Source organism: Pollachius pollachius, assembly GCF_949987615.1.
Source record: "Pollachius pollachius genome assembly, chromosome: 7".
In the NCBI taxonomy this organism is placed as follows: Eukaryota; Metazoa; Chordata; class Actinopteri; order Gadiformes; family Gadidae; genus Pollachius; species Pollachius pollachius.
This window is the reverse complement of record NC_136940.1, coordinates 7,865,687-7,890,074: the sequence shown is the minus strand read 5'-3', so window position 1 is coordinate 7,890,074 and position 24,388 is coordinate 7,865,687. Positions and strand designations below refer to the sequence as shown.

The 24,388-nt window shown below is 43.4% G+C and overlaps 2 protein-coding genes across 5 annotated transcripts in view; one reads left to right on the top strand and one right to left on the bottom strand.

Annotated features, from left to right (window-relative positions):
* Positions 1 to 1,957: 1,957 nt before the first annotated feature.
* gabra5 (gamma-aminobutyric acid type A receptor subunit alpha5) lies at positions 1,958 to 24,273 on the bottom strand. 2 transcript variants are annotated; one of them, XM_079739820.1, is made up of 10 exons: positions 23,972 to 24,273; positions 22,509 to 22,596; positions 22,272 to 22,396; positions 20,220 to 20,287; positions 19,698 to 19,918; positions 17,086 to 17,168; positions 8,651 to 8,794; positions 4,967 to 5,119; positions 4,047 to 4,258; positions 1,958 to 3,693 (listed from the first exon to the last, which is right to left on the bottom strand). In XM_079739820.1, the coding sequence occupies exons 2-10, from the start codon at positions 22,592 to 22,594 to the stop codon at positions 3,391 to 3,393; spliced, it is 1,395 nt and encodes a 464-aa protein (XP_079595946.1). In that variant the 5' UTR covers positions 22,595 to 22,596; positions 23,972 to 24,273; the 3' UTR covers positions 1,958 to 3,390. The 2 variants fall into 2 exon arrangements, with proteins under 2 accessions (XP_079595946.1, XP_079595945.1); XM_079739819.1 differs by lacking the exon at positions 23,972 to 24,273 and adding an exon at positions 23,755 to 23,864.
* The window catches only part of gabrb3 (gamma-aminobutyric acid type A receptor subunit beta3), a 40,656-nt gene continuing 22,485 nt past the window's right edge, over positions 6,218 to 24,388 (top strand). For 2 of the 3 annotated variants that reach the window (XM_079739817.1, XM_079739816.1), the window contains exon 1: positions 6,218 to 6,733. In XM_079739817.1, the coding sequence (XP_079595943.1) occupies positions 6,639 to 6,733 (95 nt within the window). In that variant the 5' untranslated portion in view covers positions 6,218 to 6,638. Of the gene's footprint in view, positions 6,734 to 24,273; positions 24,321 to 24,388 lie in introns of those variants that run through there. The other variant, XM_079739818.1, reaches the window with a different exon arrangement.

The window sequence follows — 24,388 nt, the reverse complement described above, 5'->3', positions numbered from 1 at the left end:
GTTAAAATAGGCAATGCGTGCAATCAGTACGTCGATGATCATTGTAATCAAGGAAACTAAATACATCACACAGTCTTGGCACCAATGAATCAATGTATTTATAGTCTAGTCGACACCCACAAAACCTAAACTATTCACTTTCTCTAGATTTTTTATTTGTTTGCTTACATAGTTAGAATAAGCTTGCAAATGTGTAGTAGTATTTAAAAGTATTTAAAACAAAGAACTTTAATTTTAGCCATATTTCTGAAACATCAATCACAGCAGGGGCGTGTCCATGTGGGACCTGGGGTGGCACAAGTCCTCTAAATATATGATGAACAACCCCAAGTTTCATCGCTACTATTGTGATCATTTCATAAAAAATATCTTCAGATAATACAATTGGCTTCAATTTGCACTTTTGGCTTTAATGCAGCAGTAGGTTTTCTGTGGGTGTGTCAATTGTGCCAATTCCCAATTAATGTTTGTTTTCCATCACACTGTCACAGTCAGCTAGCGTGATAAGATGGTAGCAGCGAGCTATGTATTATTCCAAGAATCAGCTAGCAAGGCAAATCTTAGCAGTCAGCTAGGTATTGCATCGAGTTAGCGAGGAGGATGTGTTAGCAGTGAGCAAGGTATTGCATTGAGGGGGTCATCCCTATGTTACCCAGGTCCTATGTTCCCCGGGTGCAAAGGGTTAGGGTCAGGTTTAGGGTTAGGGTTAGGGTTAGGGTGAGGGTTAACCCTAAACCTAGCCCTAACCATAACCAATCGGAGGAGAGACATTCTAACCGATCACAGGCGAATCAGAGTCGAAAAAGGCGGTACTTGCCCCTACCATCCTACGGAAAAAGATTTGCCCACAGGGTCCTATGTTCCCCGGTCACATACAAAGCAGGGAACATAGGACCTTGGGAACATAGGACCCGGGGAACATAGATACGCTCCCTTACATTGAGTTAGCGAGGAGAATGTGTTAGCAGTGAGTTAGGTATTGCATTGAGTTACTGAGGAGGATGTGTTAGCTGTGAGCTAGGTATTACATTGAGTTAGGGAGGATGTGTTAGCAGTGAGCTGGGTATTACTTTGAGTTAGCAAGGAGGATGTGTTAGCTGTGAGCTAGGTATTACATTGAGTTAGGGAGGATGTGTTAGCAGTGAGCTAGGTATTACATTGAGTTAGCAAGGAGGATGTGTTAGCAGTGAGCTAGGTATTACATTGAGTTAGGGAGGATGTGTTAGCAGTGAGCTAGGTATTAAATTGCGTTAGCAAGGAGGATGTGTTAGCAGTGAGCTAGGTATTACATTGAGTTAGGGAGGATGTGTTAGCAGTGAGCTAGGTATTACATTGAGTTAGCAAGGAGGATGTGTTAGCAGTGAGCTAGGTATTACATTGAGTTAGGGAGGATGTGTTAGCAGTGAGCTAGGTATTACATTGAGTTAGCAAGGAGGATGTGTTAGCAGTGAGCTAGGTATTACATGGCTGAGTAATGGGAAAGACGTGCGCTAACAGCATCTCCGGCTTGGCTCTGATTGCTGTTATTCGCCTGCATCGTTGACAGCTTAGAGTGTACTATAGTACGACTACAGCGAATGTAAAAAACAACTTAAGTGGATGTAAATCCTTGACAAACAGATGTGAGCCAGATGTTACAGAGAGGCCCCTCCCCATCCCTGCTTCTACCACCACAAGGATTTGACGTTCCAACAGCAGAAGTAGAAGCTGGAAGATCAGAGATGTGTTTATAATTAAAGACACAGCCGCACGTGCTAAATACTGGTCCGAGCAAGCAAGGGTCACCCGTTAAGCTATTGCTTTACTGAAGGATAGCATGTCAACATCCATTCCTCTATCGGAAAATATCATGACGTTCATGTACAGTAAAGTCCTTATTAGAACAGAGTGGGCATTTCCACTGAAAATGAATGAGGATCAATTTGCAAATAACTCAAATTTTCACAGTTGGTTCTAATTTGTATGAGCATGTATTTATTGCTTCTGACATTTGCGTTAAAGAACAGCTGTACATAAAGTAAGTTTGACTGTAATAATCCAATATTACTTGGGTATTTCAATGGCCTTTAGCAGTATTAGCTAATTAAAAAGTGACGTGCCGTTCATATGAGAAGACCTGGAGCCACTCCTAGTGATCTATAAAGTACCCAGAACTCTTTCCCTTTTTGTATAATACTACCGTTCTGTGAACAATATTACAGTACAGTGTTAGAAATATTTTGTAACCAACGCAATGTAAAAAGCTGCACTTAGGTTTCTGAGGTCAAGGGTCAATTAGCAAAAAAGAAAAGAAAAATGTCCTTAAAATTGTTCTTGGCTAATTATGGCATTTGAGAAACTTAAAACAATGGTTTGATCTTTTAGGAATTTCATGTCAACATTAAAAAATAACAAGCAATATGATTTAAGAAGGATCAAATTGCTAACTGTCAAAATGCAACAATCCAATCATTCTGTTAGCTAGCTAAGGCGCTACTCGAGCTCAATCTACAGCGACTAACCTATCAGGACAAAAAGTTGTCCCTTTAAAAGCATCAAAATGTTAAGAATATTCACAAGTTTCATCAAAGCGCATATAAACGAGACAAACAAAAATATCGAAAAAGCCACAAGTTTGAAAAAAGCGTCAAATATGTTCTCAAAACCGCCAAAGCACACGCTATTCCGATGCTAACTCAGTAAACCCAGTCAATGAAGCGCTAAGCTAAGAGTAACTTTATGTTGCATCACCTGCAAAACGTAGAATCAAACTTAACCAGATTAATAGGGCTTCTTTATAAGCAGGGGATATATATGTATGTACATACAATGGATTTCAACACAGCAACTCTAAAACAGAAGCTGCCCTTAAATAAAAATGTATTTTCAAAAGCTAAAATTAAGCCAAAACAATATTCGATGATGGCTGTCACGTCTGCCTTTTAAAAAAGGTAAATGGCGGGATTTCAGTGCATTCTGTGTGTTTTTACACTTGGAAGGCAACTAGCATGGCTATTGGTTCTGCTTTTAATAAGGAAGCAAGGTCTGCTCATGGGCCAATTCTAACCTCTCTTTCTTTGTTTCCAAAGCGGGGATGTGGAAGTAGGTGGCACCACGGGTGTCGTTTTGCATAGCATTCGGCCTTGCTTTATGTTTAAACGCTATTTGGAGTCAAAAGAAGAAATAAATATCAACCCTCAATGTTAGATTGTATCGGCGGGAAACAAATTGTAGATAAACATGTAGTCCAACCATGACAATAGAAGCTTGGACATGCAATGGTATTCTTAATAAAAAAAAATAAAAAAAGATAAATCAAATGATAGTGACTCGACGAGGATAAGTACTCGGTAATTGTTATCAAATCCTGAAGGTCAGAGGTCAGAGAGAGAGAGAGAGGAGCGGAGGTGTCTATGTAGATTCGTCTGCTCCCTTGATCACGGGTTCTCTGTTGAGGTACGTGGCCCAGTACACCAGGTTGAAGGTCCCAAACAGCACGGGGAACACGATGCGTGACATCTTGTCGATCTTGCTCACGCTGTTGTAAGTCTTTTTGGAGTCGGGTGGCTTGGCCTCAGAGGTCTTCAGCTGGACCGCCGTGCTGTTGGAGATGGTGGAGATGGAGGCGTCCTTGTTCAGGTGGGAGGGGTAGTTCATGCCCCCTACCGAGCAGCTGTTGTTGGGCTTCTTGGACAGCGCCAATGGGTCCTTTTTCTGGGGAAACACAAGTGACAGCACATCCAGTATGACATATAAGTAGCCAAGCAGAACACCTGACCAGTCAGTACCCCAATAACACACCAAATGATCTGTTATTGTTATCTACCAGGGCTAGCACGCACACACACACACACACACACACACTCACACACTCATATCCATACATTTACACAAATATACACACATGTACACACGGATACACACACCCACACACGCACGTGCACACACACACAGGCACACTCTTATTTTAGTCTAATGTGGGTAAACACACACATATTTTTTAAGCTATTATTCATGCCTACACACACACACACACACACGTTTGTGTGTAATCTGGGTCCACACACCTTGGGCTGTTGGGCCTCCATGGCCTTCTTGCCGTCCCACGCCCAGCTCCTCTTGGTGAAGTAGTTGACGGTGGCGAACTCGATGAGCGCAGAGAAGACGAAGGCGTAGCAGACGGCGATGAACCAGTCCATGGCGGTGGCGTACGCCACCTTGGGCAGCGAGTTCCTGGCACTGATGCTGAGAGTGGTCATGGTGAGCACCGTGGTGACGCCTGGGGGAGGGAGGCTGGGGTGTTAGGCTGAAGTGCCATCAAATGATCTACCGCCAAAACCACAAGACCTCATTTTCAGGTACTCTGAATACTTTGAGGGGCTCAGTCGCTCCGAGGTATTCAAATAGGCTCGTCCAATCAGAAAACAGACGGCACGACTACTACAAGGCCGAGAAATAATGAATTAATAATTTATTAGAATAATTTTTATTTGACCCTTTTGTACTTTCTATTAATTACTTTTAATTAATTTTCTTTTATTGTCTTTTAGATATGATAAAATCATAAACACCTAATTCAAAAAGTAATAATAGCCAAAGTCAAGTCTCCTAGGGGAAATCTGTGTTGTGCCTATTTCTCCATCACAACCTGCTCTGGACATTTACTTTGTCGTTCTTTATACTACCTCACCTGACTTCAGAAGATTTCTGGCATGAAGCCCTGAAGGCACTCTGCCGCATGCCTAAAGGCATGTCAACGAACAGCCGTTATCTTTCATTCTGCATCCCTTTCCCCCACCCAGGTACCACTTACAAAACAGTTCCTCGGAATTACAGTTCTCCCAACGATTCTAGAAGCCTTCCCCACCAACTAACCAATACGGCCTCTCGAGGAATAATGTCTATGAACTTGCCTTGGCTATAAATAGGTTCAGCAAAAGCTACCAATTTCATACAACATTTTTTTCCACTTAGGGTTGGGGCTCACCGAAGACGGTGCGGGCGGGGACGGACTCTCGGTTGAGCCAGAAGGAGACTTGGGACAGGATGACGGTCATGAAGCATGGCATGTAGGTCTGGATCACAAAGTAGCCGATCTTTCTCTTCAGGTAGAAGTGACACATCATCACCGTGTACTGACCTGTGTTACACACACGCACAGGCAGACGCACACGCACGCACACATAGAAAAACAACGATAACAGTGTCCGGCTGTCCTCAGAGCACCCTGATACTAGTTGTAGTTTTCTGAAAGAATTGTGGATTATTTAAGGTTGCATGGGAGGGGTGAAACGACAGATTAAAAGGGCAGGTAATCTGCTGCGGCTGTAAGAATTTGTGTCGAGCAAGCAAGGCCAAACTAGGTTCAGTGTTAGACAAGACTCATAATAATCTTTTATTTGACTCATCATAACCTTTGATTTGTCATAGCTTGCTATATCGTCTACACACTCATCCAGGTCCTATTACTAATATTATTTTTTTGGGGTTTTTCCATTTTCCAATTCGCAACTATAATGTTTTCCTTGGGTCCAACAGGTACAATTCCTTTGATTTATCTATGTTTAGTTCAGTGTAATTCTTATTTTGGAGTTGCATGAAACCGCAAGAGGGAAGCCAAGCTATTGACATTCCCTTAGCAGATAATAGAGGTAGAAAGTAGAAAAATGCAATGCAATTCCTAAAGCATGCTTGGAAATTAAAAAGCATTAAATGGTTTAAAATAGCATCAGATAATGACATATGGGTCAACTAGAATGATGACATATAAAAAGCATTACCAGTACAGTAAGATCAGCATAGATGGATGCATGGGTAGTCGTTCTGTGAGTTTGTATTAAATGTGACTCTAAGATCAGTATATATCTATGCCTGGATAGTAGTTCTGTGTGTGTATTAAAAGGGACTAGGGAATGCTGCTGTTAGTACAATATCACATCCTGTTGACAAACTGAAGATTGCATTTCAGGTTTTTTTCTTTCTCTCCCTCCTGAAAAAAAGAAATCCCTCCACTGAAGCTCGGACACTGAAACTCACAGATGACAGTGGCTTTCCTCCTGGCAAAATCCCATTTCTCTCTCGCCCTAATCCCCTGACACAATCTGCATCCTGCAGGACTCTCGTTCTCTAGCTCTCGCTCTCTCTATCTCTCGCTCTCTCTCTCTCTCTCTCTCTCTCTCCCCCTCTCTCTCTCTCTCTCTCTCTCTCTCTCTCTCCCTCGCTCCCTCTCCCCCTGGCTGCAACAACCCATTCCATTCTGTCAGGCCGGGCTATAGACACTTGATTCAGGATAGTTCATTCCTTTCTCATCTTTATCTGGAAAAAAAAAGAAAATCCCAGACAAACAAAACGAGAGAGGGACTGGGGCGCAGATTGGTGTGTCTATTATTTCTGGCAGGTGAGCAGATGCCTGGGGCGGGGGTGGGCTGAGGTGACCCAAGGGTAGTAGAGGGGAGGAGGAGGAGGAGGAGGAGGAGGAGGAGGAGGAGGAGGAGGAGGAGAGGGTTTGTGGATGTTCTTCTGCTCTCCAGCAGCAGACCAGCACTATGTCGACCGGAAGGCGTCCCAGTCCCAGGGCCGGGGTCCGGTGACCTCTGACCTGCAGCCCTGCTCCGCCGCGGGACTCCTTGACTCTTCTGAGGACCTGAGAGGGAATCACGATGCGGGTCTGGTGGATTTTACTGCTGGGCTTCTGGAGCGTGCACGGGGAGCTGCCGTTCATAGCGGAGAACAGCGCCGCCATGCTCATAAACTGGTGAGTCGAGCCGAGGAAGGGCTCTCCTCCTGGCTCCCTTGTTACTCCCTTCCTGTGCTTCCTAGCTCCTCTCTCCCTCCTCCTCTCTCCTCCTCTGGCCTACTCCTGCTTCACAGGGAGCTCCCCAAGAGATTCCCAGATCGTTAAAAGTGGAGACTATTTGGAATGGTTGCCAGCGCTGATACGATACATCCGTCATAAAATGTTCAACTGTCTTTAAGGGTCTGGCGACAGGTTCCGTTAGAGGGTACTTTGGGTATTTTCATTGTTATGTTTCCGTGTATTTGTTTGGATTTATATTATATAGTATCTGAGTTTACAAGAAGTACACGTTGAGCGTTCTCTGGGCTTTGCCCCAACCCGAGTCACACACGTGTATAACTTTACTGGGCTAAACCCGTAGGTAAGAGGCTAGCCCCTGCTATTCTTGGCGCGCTAAAGACCGTTTGCTCCTCAGATTATCTAAGCTAACCGAGGTTTCCCCCCTCCAGCCCATCCTCCTCCCGCCATTACCCCACCAGTCAGGGTGTGGTGGTGGAGGCTTAGGTGTGTGTGTGTGTGTGTGTGTGTGTGTGTGTGTGTGTGTGTGTGTGTCCGGTATATGCGCGTGTGTATGTGTGTCTATGTGCGTGTGTGTGTCTGTGAGCAGGAGGTGCAGGCAGCAAGTCAGAGGTGGCAGAGGATAGTCTTGTTGTGTCTATTCAGGGGTCTAACTGCCAATGGACAACCCCATACTAATAATGTATTTCTGCAGCTGTGTGTTGCTTAGAAAGCGATTGCATGTATTATCAACATGTGTGACGCTATGTGTAGAGGGCGATCCGTGACTGGATGTTGACTTCCTCTTTCCTGGTCAGATGTGAGTAGAAGGAGCCTTCTGCATTACATTAGGATTACAGGTTCTCTCTGGCACTGTATTATCATAGCGCTTTACATAACGGAGTTAAGCAGATGCCCGGTGCTGAGCTCGCGGGGCGACGCCGTGGCCAATCCCACCGTCCCGCGAGACGTCACTCGGTAAAAGCACAACCGACAGGGCCTGTGGGGATTAACCCCACAGAGCCAGCACCTCAGACCCACGATGAGTGATCCTCTGACCCCTTCTCCAATGGTTCAGTCCGGGCTTAAGTGTCCCCTGGCCCCTCCTGTAATGGTTGAGTCCAGGGATGAACGATCTCCGTTCCTCCTGTAATGGTTGAGTCCAGGGATGAATGATCCCCGTTCCTCCTGTAATGGTTCAGTCCAGGGATGAATAATCCCCGTTCCTCCTGTAATGGTTCAGTCCAGGGATGAATGATCTCCGTTCCTCCTGTAATGGTTCAGTCCAGGGATGAATGATCTCAGTTCCTCCTGTAATGCTTCAGTCCAGGGATGAATGATCTCCGTTCCTCCTGTAATGGTTCAGTCCAGGGATGAATGATCTCCGTTCCTCCTGTAATGGTTCAGTCCAGGGATGAATGAACTCCGTTCCTCTTGCGATGGCTCCGTCCAGGGTTAGGTGATGGTAAGCCTCTGCTCTAGAGGTTCAGTATGGGGTTTGGGGATCACACATCCCTGCTCTAATGGTTTAGGCCAGGGTTAGATGATCTCCCATACTCTTGATGGTTCAGTCTAGGTATTGGTGATCCCTTCTGGTCATCTACAGAAACAGCTGTGTGTGGGAGGCGTCCTCATATCCATCTATCGACTCTCTCTCACTCTCCATCCCTCTCTCCCTCGCCTGGCGTTCCTCGCCTGGGGGGGGGGGGGGTACCTTGCATAGATCCAGGGAGGGCACCTTGCATAGATCTTGGTTCCAGCAGTTCAACTATCTTACATCAGAACTTCTGATCAGCCAGTCTTACCATGATAAAACTGAACTCGTTGGGGGAGGGCCCTAGCTAGAGCATTGGAGGCCTGTGAGAGTTGTATCCCTACCTCTGCTGGTTTGGATGTCCTCTGTGCCGGCCGTCTGACCAATCAGATGGTACTGGTTAAGCCTGGAGCCTTCCTCAGCCACAACCACCGACTTGGCAGCCCCCTGGGTCCAGGTGTACACCACCTCCGAGATGGGGTAGGCGTCTAGAGAGACAGTAGAGACACACAGGATAAAGTTAAGGAGGCTGTTGTTTGAGTGGTGTTATGCAGAAGAGTGACTAGAGACTGCTCTATTAGTGGGGTGAAGAATGATGTGTGTATATATATCTTCAGAGATTTCAATACACTACGCAGCCCTCTAGCCTCTGCATGGTCAGCTACTGAAGGTCAAAGGTTATTATTTAATTATTTAGATGGTGATTTATCCTTAATTTTTGCAAGGGTTTAGCAACACCTCTGTGCGTGCCAGGCTGATCGTCCCCCTTATTAGCTTATATCTAATGGTGTCTGTAGGGAGCTGAACCTGCTGACAGCTCGGTGACCTCTGACCCGGCCAGACCCTCAGCTACACACATTGTAAACCTGGAGACACCCTAGACTTCACACATGGTAGAATAACAATGAATAAAATTGTTACGCACAAATAAGGTATGTGACATGGTTTAGAACGAGATTACGAAACTCCAATTCATGTCTGAAATATCAATCCCTATATAGTGTTACTGAACCATGGTTCTCATACAGGCATGTAAACATGCACAGGCACATACACACACACACACACATGCACAGACACACACACATGCACACGCACGTTCCCGCACACGCACGTTCCCACACACGGCCTCCATAAAGAGATAAGTCGTGTTACAGTGAAGGAAAAGCTAAATGGACTACATTTACATCAAATACTATAGCCATCTCTCCTAGCTATACTGTGACCACTCTCAGAGCTTTAAAATTAATACCTTTCATTTGAACACACACATACACACACACACACACACACACACACACACACACACACACACACACACGCAAACACACACACACACACACACACACACACACACACACACACACACACACACACACACACACACACACACACACACACACTCTGAGAAGCTACCACGCAAGGCCCTGAACAGCATGTTTGGAACCAGGAGTAGTGAAAGAGAAAGATGTAGTGACGGCCGCAAGTCAATGATGAACCAATCAATTTGTTATAAATATCTGGTTCAGTGTTATTAACAGGTTTATAACCATCTAATTTATGTCATTAAGGTGTTATTAACCATCTAGTGGCCAGCTGTTTTCGATAAGTTACGATAATAAAAACATAGCTTTAAATACAGTGAGAGGTTCACTAAGATACACTTCCTTCTCTGAGTTAAGTTAGGCTTCCGTAATTTTTGTTTAGCTGTTTGTTAGGGTTTTGTAAGCATTTTGTTAGCATTTTGAGATGAATGAGAGTCAAAAAGCATACTATTGAGACTATTGAGCATACACTGTTAAAGGGTTAGGATTACAGCACAAAAGGCTATGAAGTTCCCAAAAATAATACCCATAATCATATTCCTTCATATCAACCATGTAAGAGGGATGCCTGGGTTGAATCGGAAATGCATGTTGATTAAAAACAGGGATTTCTCTGATGTTGGAAACTTTCACCGGAAATTGGTGAAGCCTTGCTTAAGGATATACACACAAAAGAACACACACACAAACACACACACACACACACACACACACACAGATACACACAAACACAAACACAAACACACAGACACACAGACCCAGACACAATCACTCACACACACACACACACACACACACACACACACACACACACACACACACACACACACACACACACACACACACACACACAGATACACACAAACACAAACACAAACACACAGACACACAGACCCAGACACAATCACTCACACACACACACACACACACACACACACACACACACACACACACACACACACACACACACATATAATTGAAAAGGCAGAAAAGCTTGAGGAAAACAAAGCTGATGCATGCACATGTGAATATGTGTGTGTGTGCGTGTGTCTTCCAGTGTCTCAAGTGCATTATTCAGACTCTCAGTATTGCATTAATCCGAGCGCTAGTGTTAGATGACTTCACAGCAATTTAACTCGACCCGGCTAACCTCGCGTGGATTATCAGATCAAACACACCCAGCCAAGCACACATATACACAAACAGAAGACACACACACACAAACACACACTCGCCTTAGTCACACACACGTACTAGTCCCGGGATTAGGCATGTTCTGGTGGAAACAAACAACAAACCATCGAAAACTTAATTTAGTCGAGCCGGTCATCAGTCCAATGCGATTCAATATGTGGTTGACAGAGAAACATAATGATGGCTGCCGGCTTAAGTTGTTTAGAGTTGGATTATACTTGATTATGCTTCATACTTCATTCATTGCTACACTTCATGTAAAATTTTGATTTCAGTCATTTAGTAATTTTGTGGATAAATGCGTTTATGTACTCTATGTATAGGCGTATATATGTATGTATGTATGTATGTATGTATGTATGTATGTATGTATGTATGTATGTATGTATGTATGTATGCATGCATGTATGTATGTATGTATGTATGTATGCATGTATTTATGCATGCATGCATGCATGCATGTATTTATGTATGCATGCATGCATGCATGCATGCATGCATGTATGTATGTATGTATGTATGTATGTATGTATGTATGTATGCATGTATGTATGTATGGATGTATATATGTGTGTGTATATATATATATGTGTGTATATATATGTCGTTCATGTATATGTATAAATTCTCCCATGAAAACGGTGCCAGAGCAGCAGGTTCTAAATCCGGCCTCTAATTGGATTGAGGTGTCAGCTGCTTGTGACACATGTAACGTAAAGAGTTCAAAGTTCACGCAGGCATATAACCTACTTGCTCACATCTACACTAAGCCCAGCCAAGCGGCAGCTTTGCTGCCCATCACAGGGGGACCGGCATGGACAAACCCTCCCCTGACAGCCTTTAATTGGTTCATGTTAGAGACCAGCATGTTGTTCCTCTAACAGCCTTTAGGAGATTCACGGTGGAGACTAGCGGTAGTTCTACCAATGGCCTTTCAGTGGTTTAGGGTGGTTGGATGCAGAAAGAAAAGCACCATCCTAAGTCAACACAAAGCCTACAAAGCCAATAGTTTGTTCTGATGGGATCTCAGTGTTCAGTACATCTCAAAATTATGTATGTTCCGAGTTCCTGGTGGACAATTATATTCATAAAAAAGTTTAATTTGAATTTCCTTTGGAGATAGACTTGTGTGTGGCGGCCATTCAAGTCCAGCTCTCATTGTTATCGGACATAGATCTGTCATTAAACTATTTCATTAAAACAGAGCAGAGGGTTTTAGTAGAAGGGATCCGTCCTTCCAGGGATGGCTTGGAATGCACTAAGTGTCAGGTGTTACAATATTCAATCGTAGCAAAATAACAATAAGGTAAAATATAGTTTATCAACCCCTCTGCAGGGCTGAGGGAAAATGGTACAGCTAGCAGGTGGTGAAAATGTTTAGGTTTCTGTTAAAGGAACTAGGATCCCTGAAAGGAACATATCAGACCAGTGACAGGACCCAACATGACTCCCACACGATGAATGAATGAATGAATGAATGAATGAATGAATAGGGGTTTGTGTTGCCTGGTGATTGCCCTAATCTGACATGTGTTGATGAGTGCAATAGTAGCAGTACACTGATACGCTAATGCTGTTGCTAATGCAGGTAATCATGGAATCTGGTTCTGAGAGGGATGCTAGTTATCCTGTCAGAGCGAGAGGGGGCCGGATCTATCATGAGGATGGATGGAGGGGGCAAACAGGGCAGAACAGCCATCACGAGGAGGGGTGGAGGTGATGTAGAGGGAGGGTACAAATATCATGTTGGCTAGAGGGGTTCTGACCCTTCAGCTGCCGATGTGTTCATGTCAACACTGAAAAAACAACATGCGACTCTCTATCGGAGGGTTTCAATCATATGATCTGAAGTTCCATAAGACCGGCCGCCATGTTGATACTTCTTGACCAACGATTATAGAACTGCCACGCGACCAGTTGTTCTTGCGGTTATCATAGTGAAGAAGCACCAAAATGGCCGCTTAAAATGTGAAACCCTAGGAGAACTTGGCTTGCAGACTTGGCTTACTCCACTCTCTGTACAGGGAGATAAAGACTATTGCCTGGCAGACTTTGTACACATTTGTTTTACAAACGGTTCAAGTTGTTCTGTCATGTGCGATTACAACACGAGAGCAGGCGTGTGGGATTGTAGTTTAATAACTGTTACAACGTTGCCCTAATCCTTTGATCCTTTCATTCATATTATTACTTTCATTACATCTGTGCTGCTGAGTCACTTTTAGGAGCGACCGTTCAGTACAGGCTTTTGAAATGTTTGGATGAAGCACTAACCCAAACTCTGTATAGACTGGGATCAGTGTATTTTAACATTTCATGTTAAGGGGACAGTTGTGCCTTCGCTGTAGTAAGAGTCACAATAGGGAGGAGTTATATCTCTTTTGTAGTACGGAGTTATAAGGTAGGACACTACAGTAAGGCGATATAAGGTGGTAGGACACTACAGTAAAGGGCTGATTATGGTTCCACGTCGACGCAATCATGAACCTGTTTAGTTCTGTGTCAGGTTTTAGTGAGCGGACCAATCACAGCCCTAGCCGCTGCGTCGCCTCAATGCAAGGTTACAATTTTTGGGAGGCGCGCGTCAGACCCTTGCGGTGGACGCAAGGAGGGTCCGCAAGGACGTAATGGGTCCATAAATCCCCTTGCGTTGCGTCGACGTGGAACCATAATCAGCCCTTAAGGAGTTATAAGGTGGTAGGACACTACAGTAAGGAGTTATAAGGTAGGACAATACAGTAAGGAATAATAAGGTAGGACTCTACAGTAAGGAATAGCAGTGGGGAGCTATAAGGTGAAAGCCTTCCTAGTTTCCCCATTGACTTGCTAAATGGTGTCGGGGTGGAGAAACTCCACAACGTTGTTGTGATATGCAAGCACAGCTGTTTGAAAAGCACGAAGACAAACACGCTTCACAACGTCTTATCTTCTGTAAGGAGGCCCAGAGACTGTTCTATAGGTTACATTATAGTGGCCATTCAGATACTCGCTGACTCTATACTTCTGTATTGTTACTATTTTCCCCCATTAGTTTTTACTTCCCAGCCCTTTTATAACTGGTGGTTGTTAAAGTACCTTGGCATTTACCCATTCATTCAGTTCAAACACACACACACACACACACACACACGCACACACACATACAATCACACACATATACACACAAACACAATCACACACATATCCACACACACACACACACACACACACACACACAATCACCCATTCATACACACGTCCCCCATCCATTTACACAATCACAGCAGAGAATGGAACCTGCAGCTCTCTGGTTGCTAGACAACCTGCTTTATCTCCTGAGCCACTGCCTCCCATTAATCTCCTATAGGCTATTTCAGGAGATTGTCCCACAATCCAGTCTTTCCAACTCACTACCAATAGAATGTTATGCATTGTCTTTTTTCACAATTTAGAATGTAGCATTTCAGATTCCACTTCATAATTCTTCTTGACAATTCCATTTCACAATTCAATTCAGAATTCCATTTCAGAACTCCACATGAGATACAACAGAATTACAAAACCATGCCTTCTAAATGATTGGCTATGTAATCAAACAACATCCAATCCCGAGGAAGGGAGCCGGTCTCCAGATGTTTTAAAGAAGCACACGACATCTGAGAAGCAATGGTTGTGGTCGAGAAGCCGGCACGCTTAACATAAACTGACAACATCAAGTCTGTAATCTGGAGCTATGAGTGTATCAGGTCAACAGATTACTGTGTGCTTATAGGCCTATCTGTGACATGAGTAGATGTATAGAAACTAGAGGCTTGGATATGGCATTTACAGAGGCAGCAAATTGCCAATGTTCAAATAAACTTTATTTGTGCTAACAAGTCAGGGGAGTTTGCCCGCTGATTAACATAATAATCATGCATTATGATTACACTTTTTAAGATAATGGAACAACCATGTAGAACATGCATGGCTTGCAGATAACATGTTTAATCGGAGAAGCCCAGTACAGGGTGGGAGCAAAGACATGGCATGACTTTAACTCTCTGGACCTGGAGTTATCAAGCTCAGAGTTTGTAGAGGTGACCAAAATGTGGATGGCATGGCACGTATTACCTACAACAAAAACATGTTTCCGTATTGTGTTTATTTTTGTCAGTGTGATTATTTTACGGGAGACTTAATGAAACTACACTAGCAGAGCTAAAGCTAAAATAAAATCCTTGAGAGATAGACAGTGAGAGGGGGAGAATGGGGGGGGGGTATATATTGGTGATTAACACAGCATCACAGGCAGTCTGGGTCCTTTATCTTGGGGAGAGTGCTGGCCTCTAGGATTAGCGAGGGGTTAATGGCTTTCAGGACCAAGCTACACATGGCTGTAGGGTGGTCATTTAAAGCAACTTATCTTAAACATAGAGGAAAAGACAACTAGAGTTAAAAGGGGCACTTTTTTTTAGGGTTAGGGTTAATATTTAAGTTTAGTTGAATTTTGCAGTTGGTTCTTGTTACTTGTATACTTGTCAATTGTATTTTCATTTTATATATAGTTTACTTTTACCTCAAAGTTGATTAGATTAATTCCACATTACAGCTGATGCTATGTTAGTTTCCATCACTTCAATGCTTAAACTTAAGTTTGTTACTTAAGCTGTGGCTACAGTCTGTACTCAAATGATGAAATTGTTTCTATCCTAACTCCTGTACTGAAATCTTTCATAGTATTATTTCATATCCGATTTTCTACTAAATCACAATAAAATGCGAGGGCAGGCTAAATTAATAAACAAATTGTACTCCAACTACAATTTAAATAATTAATGAATTGACCTAATGAAGCCTATATTTTTGCCTGACTTAACAGCTTGATTAAAGAGGATGAGGTTTATAAAGCTGCTGGCTCGCTCACACCTAGCGGGAGCCATCCTCACTGGCATGGTGACATCAAGATTAACCAGAAAAGAAAAACACTGAAGTGCGGCTCCTCATTTGGATGTGAAGCAGAAGGTTAGCATTGAAAATACTTTCTTTTGTAATACGCCATTTTCAAATAATTAAATGTTAGCCTTATATTGAGAGCACTAGTTATTATCGATAGATTAAAATGGCATATTAAAGAAATAATCGTAATGCTTGCCTTCGCTCAGCGTGTGAGCAAGAAGCCCAACACAGTATTTTCCTGGTATTTTCCCTACAGTTTTATTGGTCAGTTGCAACGATGGTCGTGGAGCAACATTAATTATGATATTGTAGGAACAACACCCACACAACAATATCAGGTCTACAAGATTAACACCGTAGGCTACACAGTGCCAAGACCATGTCCACACTAGGGCTGGAACACTTACACAACTAACTTAGAATGTTACAATGAAAACTTGATACACAATGCATGAATGAAAACGCATTGCGTTGTGTAGCATTTCATTGCGTTTGACTGACAAGTAAACTTACTTAACGCTCTCTAACGCAACAATTTAACCGAACCGCTCAAACAATCCTTTCCTTGATCTAGTACCTGAAATGACCGCCCTGACTTCATCACTTCTAATGCGTCATGGCAACCCCTTCTCGTGTCCCCGGGCCTGGATAAGCGTTTAGGTGTCTGGGGCAGGCAGCTCAGAGATCAGAGGTGCTTCGACGCACGACAGCTTGGGTCAGGTGATCAGGGAGACCTTGGCTGCTAAGCTAACACGGCGCAGGAAGTCCCCAGGGATATCTGGAGGATCGGTGAGGTCACTGGTTGCTGCAGAGCAGGAGACACTCTCGGTGCTTAAAAATGACGTATACGGAGATTCCCTTGGTTTAAATGATGGTTAATGCATACTGTAGTCTATTTGATGTGTGTGTGTGTGTGTGTGTGTGTGTGTGTGTGTGTGTGTGTGTGTGTGTGTGTATGTGTGTGTGTGTGTGTGTGTGTGTGTGTGTGTGTGTGTGTGTGTGTGTGTGCGTGCGTGTGTGTGTGTGCATGAGAGAGAGAGTGATTGTGGGATACAAATGTTTCACAGTGGGGGACCAAAGTAAATGGGGTGGTTTCATTGTCTTAATGAATGCGTTTGTCTTGTAATAACAGTCATTTAGGAACACCAGCTGACAAATGAACCAAATCTGTCCCATTGATTCAAGCAAGAACGCGTTTCCATGGTGAATGCAGAGGTTTCCATAGAAACTGATTTAATTTCATAGTAGTTATTGTAAAGTGATGGGAATTGTATGGTTTGAAACTGTAGGGAACTTTGAACTGGTCGATTACGTGTACAGAACTAAAATAGATGTTCACTTACAGCTGCCAAATTTCAGCGGACAGGCATGAGCGTCCATCGGGAAGTCCTCCAGCTGCATCGGACATTCTGCCGCTATGGTTAATCTGGAAAAGGAAAATAGATGAAGGGAGTCGAAGTTATAATGACCATGAAATGCTTGAATAACATGCAGGCTCCATTATGCAACATAGCAAATAGCAAATTAAATTTTAAAAAAAGCTATATGATACAGATACAAGATAATGCAATAACGTAGAATGATTTATACAATACTTGAACAAGATTTAGTGTATGGATAATCAAAGTAGAAAAGGAAATTAAATGTAGTCATCAATATCAAAACGATTGGCTTTCAATTAATTGCTGCGTTACGATCAACCTGCAATAAACGTAAATATTTAGTAACTTTTTTCTGAAGAAAAAAATATGAGACCAATATTTGAATAATAAACTGGTCGATGCTGCCACCTAGCGGTTTAAGTAAGGTATATTCAGGAAAAATCTAGATTTGGTTTTCTTTGCTGTTACTGGACTTGTATTAGTATTTGTGTGTTAATCTGGCTTGATTCAATAATAGTTTCCACGATTTATATGTGAAGATAATATTTTGTTCTATGAGTCAGACAAACACCGACTGGAAAAACATTTATTTTAATACTGTGCCCTCTATTGGACAGATTGAGAAATACCTGGGTTATTCTCCCCAGTCAATATTATTTTCAGTGGTGGTATTCATGTAAATATTGAGAGGACAGTGACTGTTTGTGTGGGCGCTTGTGTGTGTGCGTGCGTGCGTGACATATGGTACGGTGTAAGGCCGTTCACTGTTTGTCACATTGGACCTCAACCCTGCACTTTGCTCAGCTAAATGTGTGAGTGTGAATATGAGGAAAACAGGGATGTAAGTGAGTCAGCGAGAGAACAAGTAGGCCATCTGTAAACTGATTTTATGGATCTTGTCCAGATCAACTGGTAGAGCAAGGCATTCACACTGCCAGGGTTAGGGGCTCCATTCCCACTGGTAGAGCAAGGTATCTACAGTGCCAGGGTTTGGGGTTTGATTCCCATGATAAGAATGTATGCACACCAGTATCGTAGAAAGCTTTGGATAAATACATCTACCAAATGCTCTGTATTTATTAGGAATGCTTTATTAACCGAAAACTCTGCTCAGTGTGACTGAGCAGTGTCACTGCTCAATGCAAACCACAACACCACTAAATACATCAAACTGTTGTTTTGTAAAGAATAATGAAGTATATTAATATATATATATATTAAGCATTCACTCAAATCTAAAACAGTTGCCTTTTGTTGCTGTAGTACAGTATGTTTCTATTGTATTAGAGTAAAGTGTGTTGTTACTGTGGTACAGTGTGTTTCTACTGTAGTACAGTACAGTGTGTTTCTACTGTAGTACAGTACAGTGTGTTTCTACTGTTGTACAGTACAGTGTGTTTCTACTATAATAAGGTGTGTTCATACTGTAGTAGCGAGCAGTGTGTTCTGACTGTATTAAGGTGTGTTTCTACTGTAGCAGCGAACACTGTGTTTCTACTGTCGTAGAGAACAGTGTGTTTCTACTATAATGAGCTGTGTTTCTACTGTAGTAGAGTACAGTAGAAAGCAGGTGTCCTATATGTATGCATTGTCTGCATTTGTATTGCTATTTATTTTATGTAAAGCAGCTATATGTGACAGCATTGGCGTGCAAGACACGCCATCATGCCTGTCTTATTCTTCTTATTCTTACTCTTATTCTTCTTATTCTTATTGCAAAACATGAACCCTAATATAATAATTATAAATACAGTATATATAATTAATATAAACCCCTTCCATCCCAAAGAGCAGCCCATTAGCAGCACACCAGCCATGTCCCTGCTGGATGCCGCTGATAGCATTAGCAGACGTAGCTCCCTTGAAGTTCTGCTTTTCAACTGAGGGGCCGATCGATTGGCGGGCGGCGACAGGAAGCCACATCCATTTTGCCTTGTGAATATTTGATACTAAGCGTTGTTGTTGCTGCTGTTGTTGTCGTTAAGCTGAACGGCTCACTCATGGAGATAAAAACCAGGACATGATCCGAATATCAGAATGATCATGCTGACTCGCATCCCTCAGCTAGGAGATGGCTTATCAAGGCGCCAAGCAACCGCCACTTCGTCTTCTCCAACCATTGTTGAATATTGGCGGTAGATATAGGTTTTGTCTGTTTCAGCCGAAGTTTAAGGACTGTTGTCATCAGACTTTTACTTGTGATGTCACAAGTGGATAGATTCTGAAATGGCTTGTGTTTAATAATGACCTGTTGTTAAAGGAGACTAAAAAATGCGTAGGACAAATGTCAACAAGACAACTTTCCAAAATCCTTTGGCTAAACTGAACATTTGAACCGAACATGTTTAAATGTTGCCATTTAAATGGTGTGTGTGTGTGTGTGTGTGTGTGTGTGTGTGTGTATGTATGAGCAATATGCATTTCTGCGGGTGTGTGTGTGTGTGCGTATGGATGAGTCTGTGTGTCTGTGTGTATGTGCGTCCGCGTGTGTGTAAGCCTGCGCTTGTGTGTTTCAGTGTGTGTGTGTGTGTGTGTGCTTGCGCTTGTGTGTTTGTGTGCATGTGTGAGCGGACCTCATGGTGTAGAGCAGCGTGCCGTCGTCCTGCAGACGCAGCAGCTTGTTGGGGGTGGTCATGTTGTGGGCGATGGACTTCTTCCCGTTCAGGAAGAAGGTGTCGGGGGTCCAGATGTTGCTGGCCAGCAGGTTGTTCAGGGGCAGCATCTCCATGGGCCCCTTGAAACACAAGCGCTCGTCCTTCCAGCTCTGGCGAAAGAACACGTCGATGGTGTACTCCTGGGGGGGGGGGGGGGGGGAGGACACTGGTTACTTCTCTGTTGAGGGGTTTTCTCCGTAGGGTCATTGTGTTTTATTTGTCTCGTATCCTGGAAATTTCCTTAAATCTCCAAAATAAAATTGATATTTTTTGTTAGCAACGCTTTACAAAGTAAATAACATAAATCACTTTCAAATTAACTTTCCAGAAATACTTTTTGGAGCAGGAGGTCGAAGTCCAAGGACTACAGAATATTATCATCTACTAGTCTATATTGCTATATCCCTTAATAATCGGTGGTCTCCCTGGAGACATTCATACCATCTCTGTGTCGGAGACGGGACCGAAGCTCGTCACGAAGATGTTGGTCTTGATCTCCGTGACCTTTTCTGTAAAGAACAAAAAAAGAAATTCAACCGACCGAGCGTGTGGTCAGGGTTCAAACACCTTGTTGTTCCCTCTCCCTGCAGACGAGGGTCTAAATATAGGTCCTCCCAGTATACTTCCTCTAGTGACTTTGTTCAAGGGCAATTTGGTGCCGTGATGAAGGAATAAAACGTGTGTCCGACACTTCCTCACCTGCACTCTGACACTGCCGCTGTGCGTGTTTAGAGACAGGGGCGTCCTTATTGGTTCCTATACACTGTACATCAGACTACACTGTCTGTGGGTCACCTTTACAAGGGCTCACACACACATGCACACACACTCATAAAGGAGGTTTACAGGTTACAGGACCAGATTGGTTGAGCAGGAATATACTGGGTTTTACGGGGTCCGTGCCGGCAGGTAGGTGATGAGGTCATAGGGTTCTGGGAGAAGCTAGAGAAGTTCTGAGTTATGGTCGGAGCGGGGGATAAATGCGGGGTAAGAGGATAAAGGATAGGGAGTCTGTTATAAAAAGAATCCATATCAAGCAAAAAACTTAAATATATATATTTAAAATGTACCTTATTTTAACACATTATTAAGTCATAATTCAGTGGCAGCAGCATTGTACATTGGAACTGGCCATTTTTCTTTAGAATTTTTTGAAAAATGCAAACATACGCCCAGCTGGGTTCTACTGTATGCAGAATCTGTTGTGTCATCAATTGGGCCTATTTTTAGTATGTTCCTTTTTCCGTTACAGTGAAAGCAGGTGTGCAAGTGAATGTAAACACTGGCTAGCCACAAGTCAGATGATTCGAAAGGGTTTGAAAGTTAAAACTAGATGAAAGCATTCACTTTGCAAAGCTGAATCGAACTGAGCAAAATAAAACATAAATCAAAGTTACTATTTTATCCAGAAAGGTATGACTTCTCAAGGTTATGATTTCCCACATGTGCAGAAACCGTGGTGACCAAAGGCAGCAGTGTTTGTAACCACCACTGGGGGCGCCAGTAGACGGGTTGGGATCAGGGAGTGTAGGCGTTCCAGGACAAGCATCGTTGAACATGTCGACTAGACACAAAACATTTGCTTTGTTGGTCTCTTTTTTTTCGTACATCACAGGTTATTTTCATTCTATTGAATACATACTGTATGCGTCGTTGCAAAGATGGATAAACCGAGGTCAAATTTGATGTATGTTATTGCAACAAATATCTTTGTGGGCAGTTTTTGGTTACGCAACACAAATGTTTCACCTCCCAAAAGCTCTAAATATCAAGAGTAGCTTTTAGTATCGTTTTGCAAACTAATGCAAAACATGAAGGAAAAAACCTGACTATATGAATACATAGAAAACCATCAAATTGATTTACCCAAAGAATGTGAGTTCTCTATTCTTTGCTCTACTTCGTTTTCTCAGATAATAGATAGCATTGCTGCGCCACCACGTCTTGTTTTCCTCCATGGTGAATGCTATTGAATGGTTGTCTTTCTTTCATATTCTGCTAGGAATTAACTCTTTGCTGTGAATGGGCCAAGGTCATCAGCTTTGGGTTCACACAAGGCTGGGGGCGCTTATTACACCTTGGGAAGACTGTCACAGTTTCATTGTTTAGTTTATTCAATAATGATGCCTTTGTAAGGTAGGGACTTGTTTATGTGTGTGTGTGGTGTGTGTGTGTTAGTGTGTGTGTGTGTGTGTATGTGTGTGTGTGTGTGTGTGTGTGTGTGTGTGTGTGTGTGTGTGTGTGAGTGTGAGGGAGTGAGTGTGTGCCACACCGATAACACACTCACTCCCTCACACTCACACACACACACACACACACACACACACACACACACACACACACACACACACACACACACACACACACACACACACACACACACACATATACACACACACACACACACACACATTCTCAATAGTAGTAAAAGTGGCTATGGTATATCGATGAAAGTATTCAGCAGTCCTACTTTCTACACATTATATAGCTTACCTCCCAGTCCGGGGCGGAGTCTGTTGTCATAGCCATCCAATAGGCCGTCGAGGATCCGTGTGAATATGGTAATATTGTCGTTAAGCTCCGCCTCCTTCGGAGTTCCCGTCGCAACTTGCGAGAAACTTGGGACATCGGGACCAACAAATTATATTTACATTTCAGTTCAAGTTTCTACAAACACTTGAGCATCTCTTTTATTCTATTCTAACAACCCAGCCTCCTGCAGTGGCTCACCTCAGCCGGCAGATGGTGCTCAGTAGCAGCCAGAGACCGACCCACAGCGCCCTCATAGCCGGGCTGCAGTCCATCCCATGTCCCATTCCTACAACACCAGAACACACTCATTCAACCTGTTCACACTGTTTTAAAGGGCACAAAATCCCATCTGGGACATAGACGTTTCAATTAATTGAATACGTCGATCTCAGAGTAATTATTATTAATTTCAGATTAGATAGATAAAATACCATTATTGTTAGTTGGAGTGTAAAATAGCCCTATTTTAGGCCAGGCAATGTTGACCATGTGGCCAGGCAAATAATCTGGCTCTAATGCCTTGGTCCAGGGCTATGGAAGGGGATATTTCCACCTTGTGAAAAATATTTATTCCATTTTTCCCCCCCATGGCCCAAGTTCAATTAGTCCTATTGAATGATTATCTTTGGTCATAAATCTCAGTTTTTACAACACCATAAGTATCTGCAATACCATTAGAGAAAATGCAACGCAGAGTTAACACATTTCTGCTGTAATTGTGGATCGGTAGTATGTCGTGCACGTCTCCTTGTGCATTTCGATGTTCGCAAAAGCACCACAGTAAAAACACATTACAGTACAGCCTTTACGATGCACGCTTCGGCATAATCCAGAATCCTGCACAGAAAAACCCCAAATTTTCTTATTTGCTATTAGTACCCTATATAGCATGTTACATAAGAGTCTTGTCATTTTTTCTAAGAATAATGCTGCGAAATTGAATTCATAAGTTGTCAAATGTCCAACCGTTCCCAAACAGTCTCGTCTCATTGTGTGAAATCGGATCACACAGCGCACCGAGAAACCCTTCTTATTAAACGGCCTACTATAATAACAGCACAACACTTCGGCCTCAAAACAGTCTCCATAAGTTAACAAGTTATCTTACAGCCTAATGGTTTCCCAAGCATTATCCCAGTAAATAAATATAGGACCCGAGCTATGGCACAGATCTGTGGCGTTGAAAATGACCGAAGAACATTCGCACACACACATTCACGCGTCTATAGATCCCATGCACGGTTCAGTTCTAGCAAACCGCAACGCAGTAGTTCTGTCATAAAAACACTGGTGTATCTCTCCTACCCCCGTCACTGAAACACGCTCTCACGACTCTCTCGCTGATCTACCAAACCAGACATCAAAGCTATCTGGATATTTTGCGTCTTGATTCATACCAATAACACAACAATAACAACACACAACAGGAAACGGACACCGATACCTTTCGCTTGTCGGCGTTCATCCCCGCCGATCACCTCGTCTGTATCCCCCCACACACACCTCGGGGTTGGAACGCTACTGTAGCCCTAGTGTACAGCCGCTCGCTCTACACTACAGTGCACCCCTCCAGTCCCGACACACCACCACCACCACCACCCAGCTCTGTAACGCAGCTCGTCATACACCGCCTCGATACGGAGCCCGTCGGCCTCTCTTACCCCGCACAGGATGAATCCAGTTCAACTTCTTCTTCCCCTCTTCGGTTCCTGCGCCGGTGTGACACTTTGATGGCTCTGGTTAATATCTGGGATCAGAGCTGAGGGGACGTCAGCTCCGTTTGTACACCATAATTGCGCCTCGGGGGAGCCGTAGAAAATGCTGGGGTTTGGGCAAAAAAAAAGAAAAGAAAGTGTGGCTCGGATGTCTCCGTCAGCGAAGGTGGTGGAGTTGCCCCAGAGCGTGTTTAAAAGGATGGCAGCAAAAGGGGTTCCCAACAATTCTGCTGAGCTGGCATCCTGTACTTTGCAATTAGTCGGCGAGTAGCAGCGGACCCGCTCCCGCAGAGAGGTGAACACGATCCGATACGCAATCTGGGACCAGCGAGAGATGTTTACGCACGTTGCGCGTCCGTCAGA

Bases quoted from the DNA above. Each gene is read 5' to 3' on its own strand.
- gabra5 (XM_079739820.1), bottom strand. From the start codon at position 22,594: ATGGGACATGGGATGGACTGCAGCCCGGCTATGAGGGCGCTGTGGGTC. The intron at 22,397-22,508 runs GTGAGCCACTGC...CGATGTCCCAAG, and splicing joins AGCACCATCTGCCGGCTGAG to TTTCTCGCAAGTTGCGACGG. The intron at 17,169-19,697 runs GTCCGCTCACAC...TTCCTTTTCCAG, and splicing joins ACGCTGCTCTACACCATGAG to ATTAACCATAGCGGCAGAAT.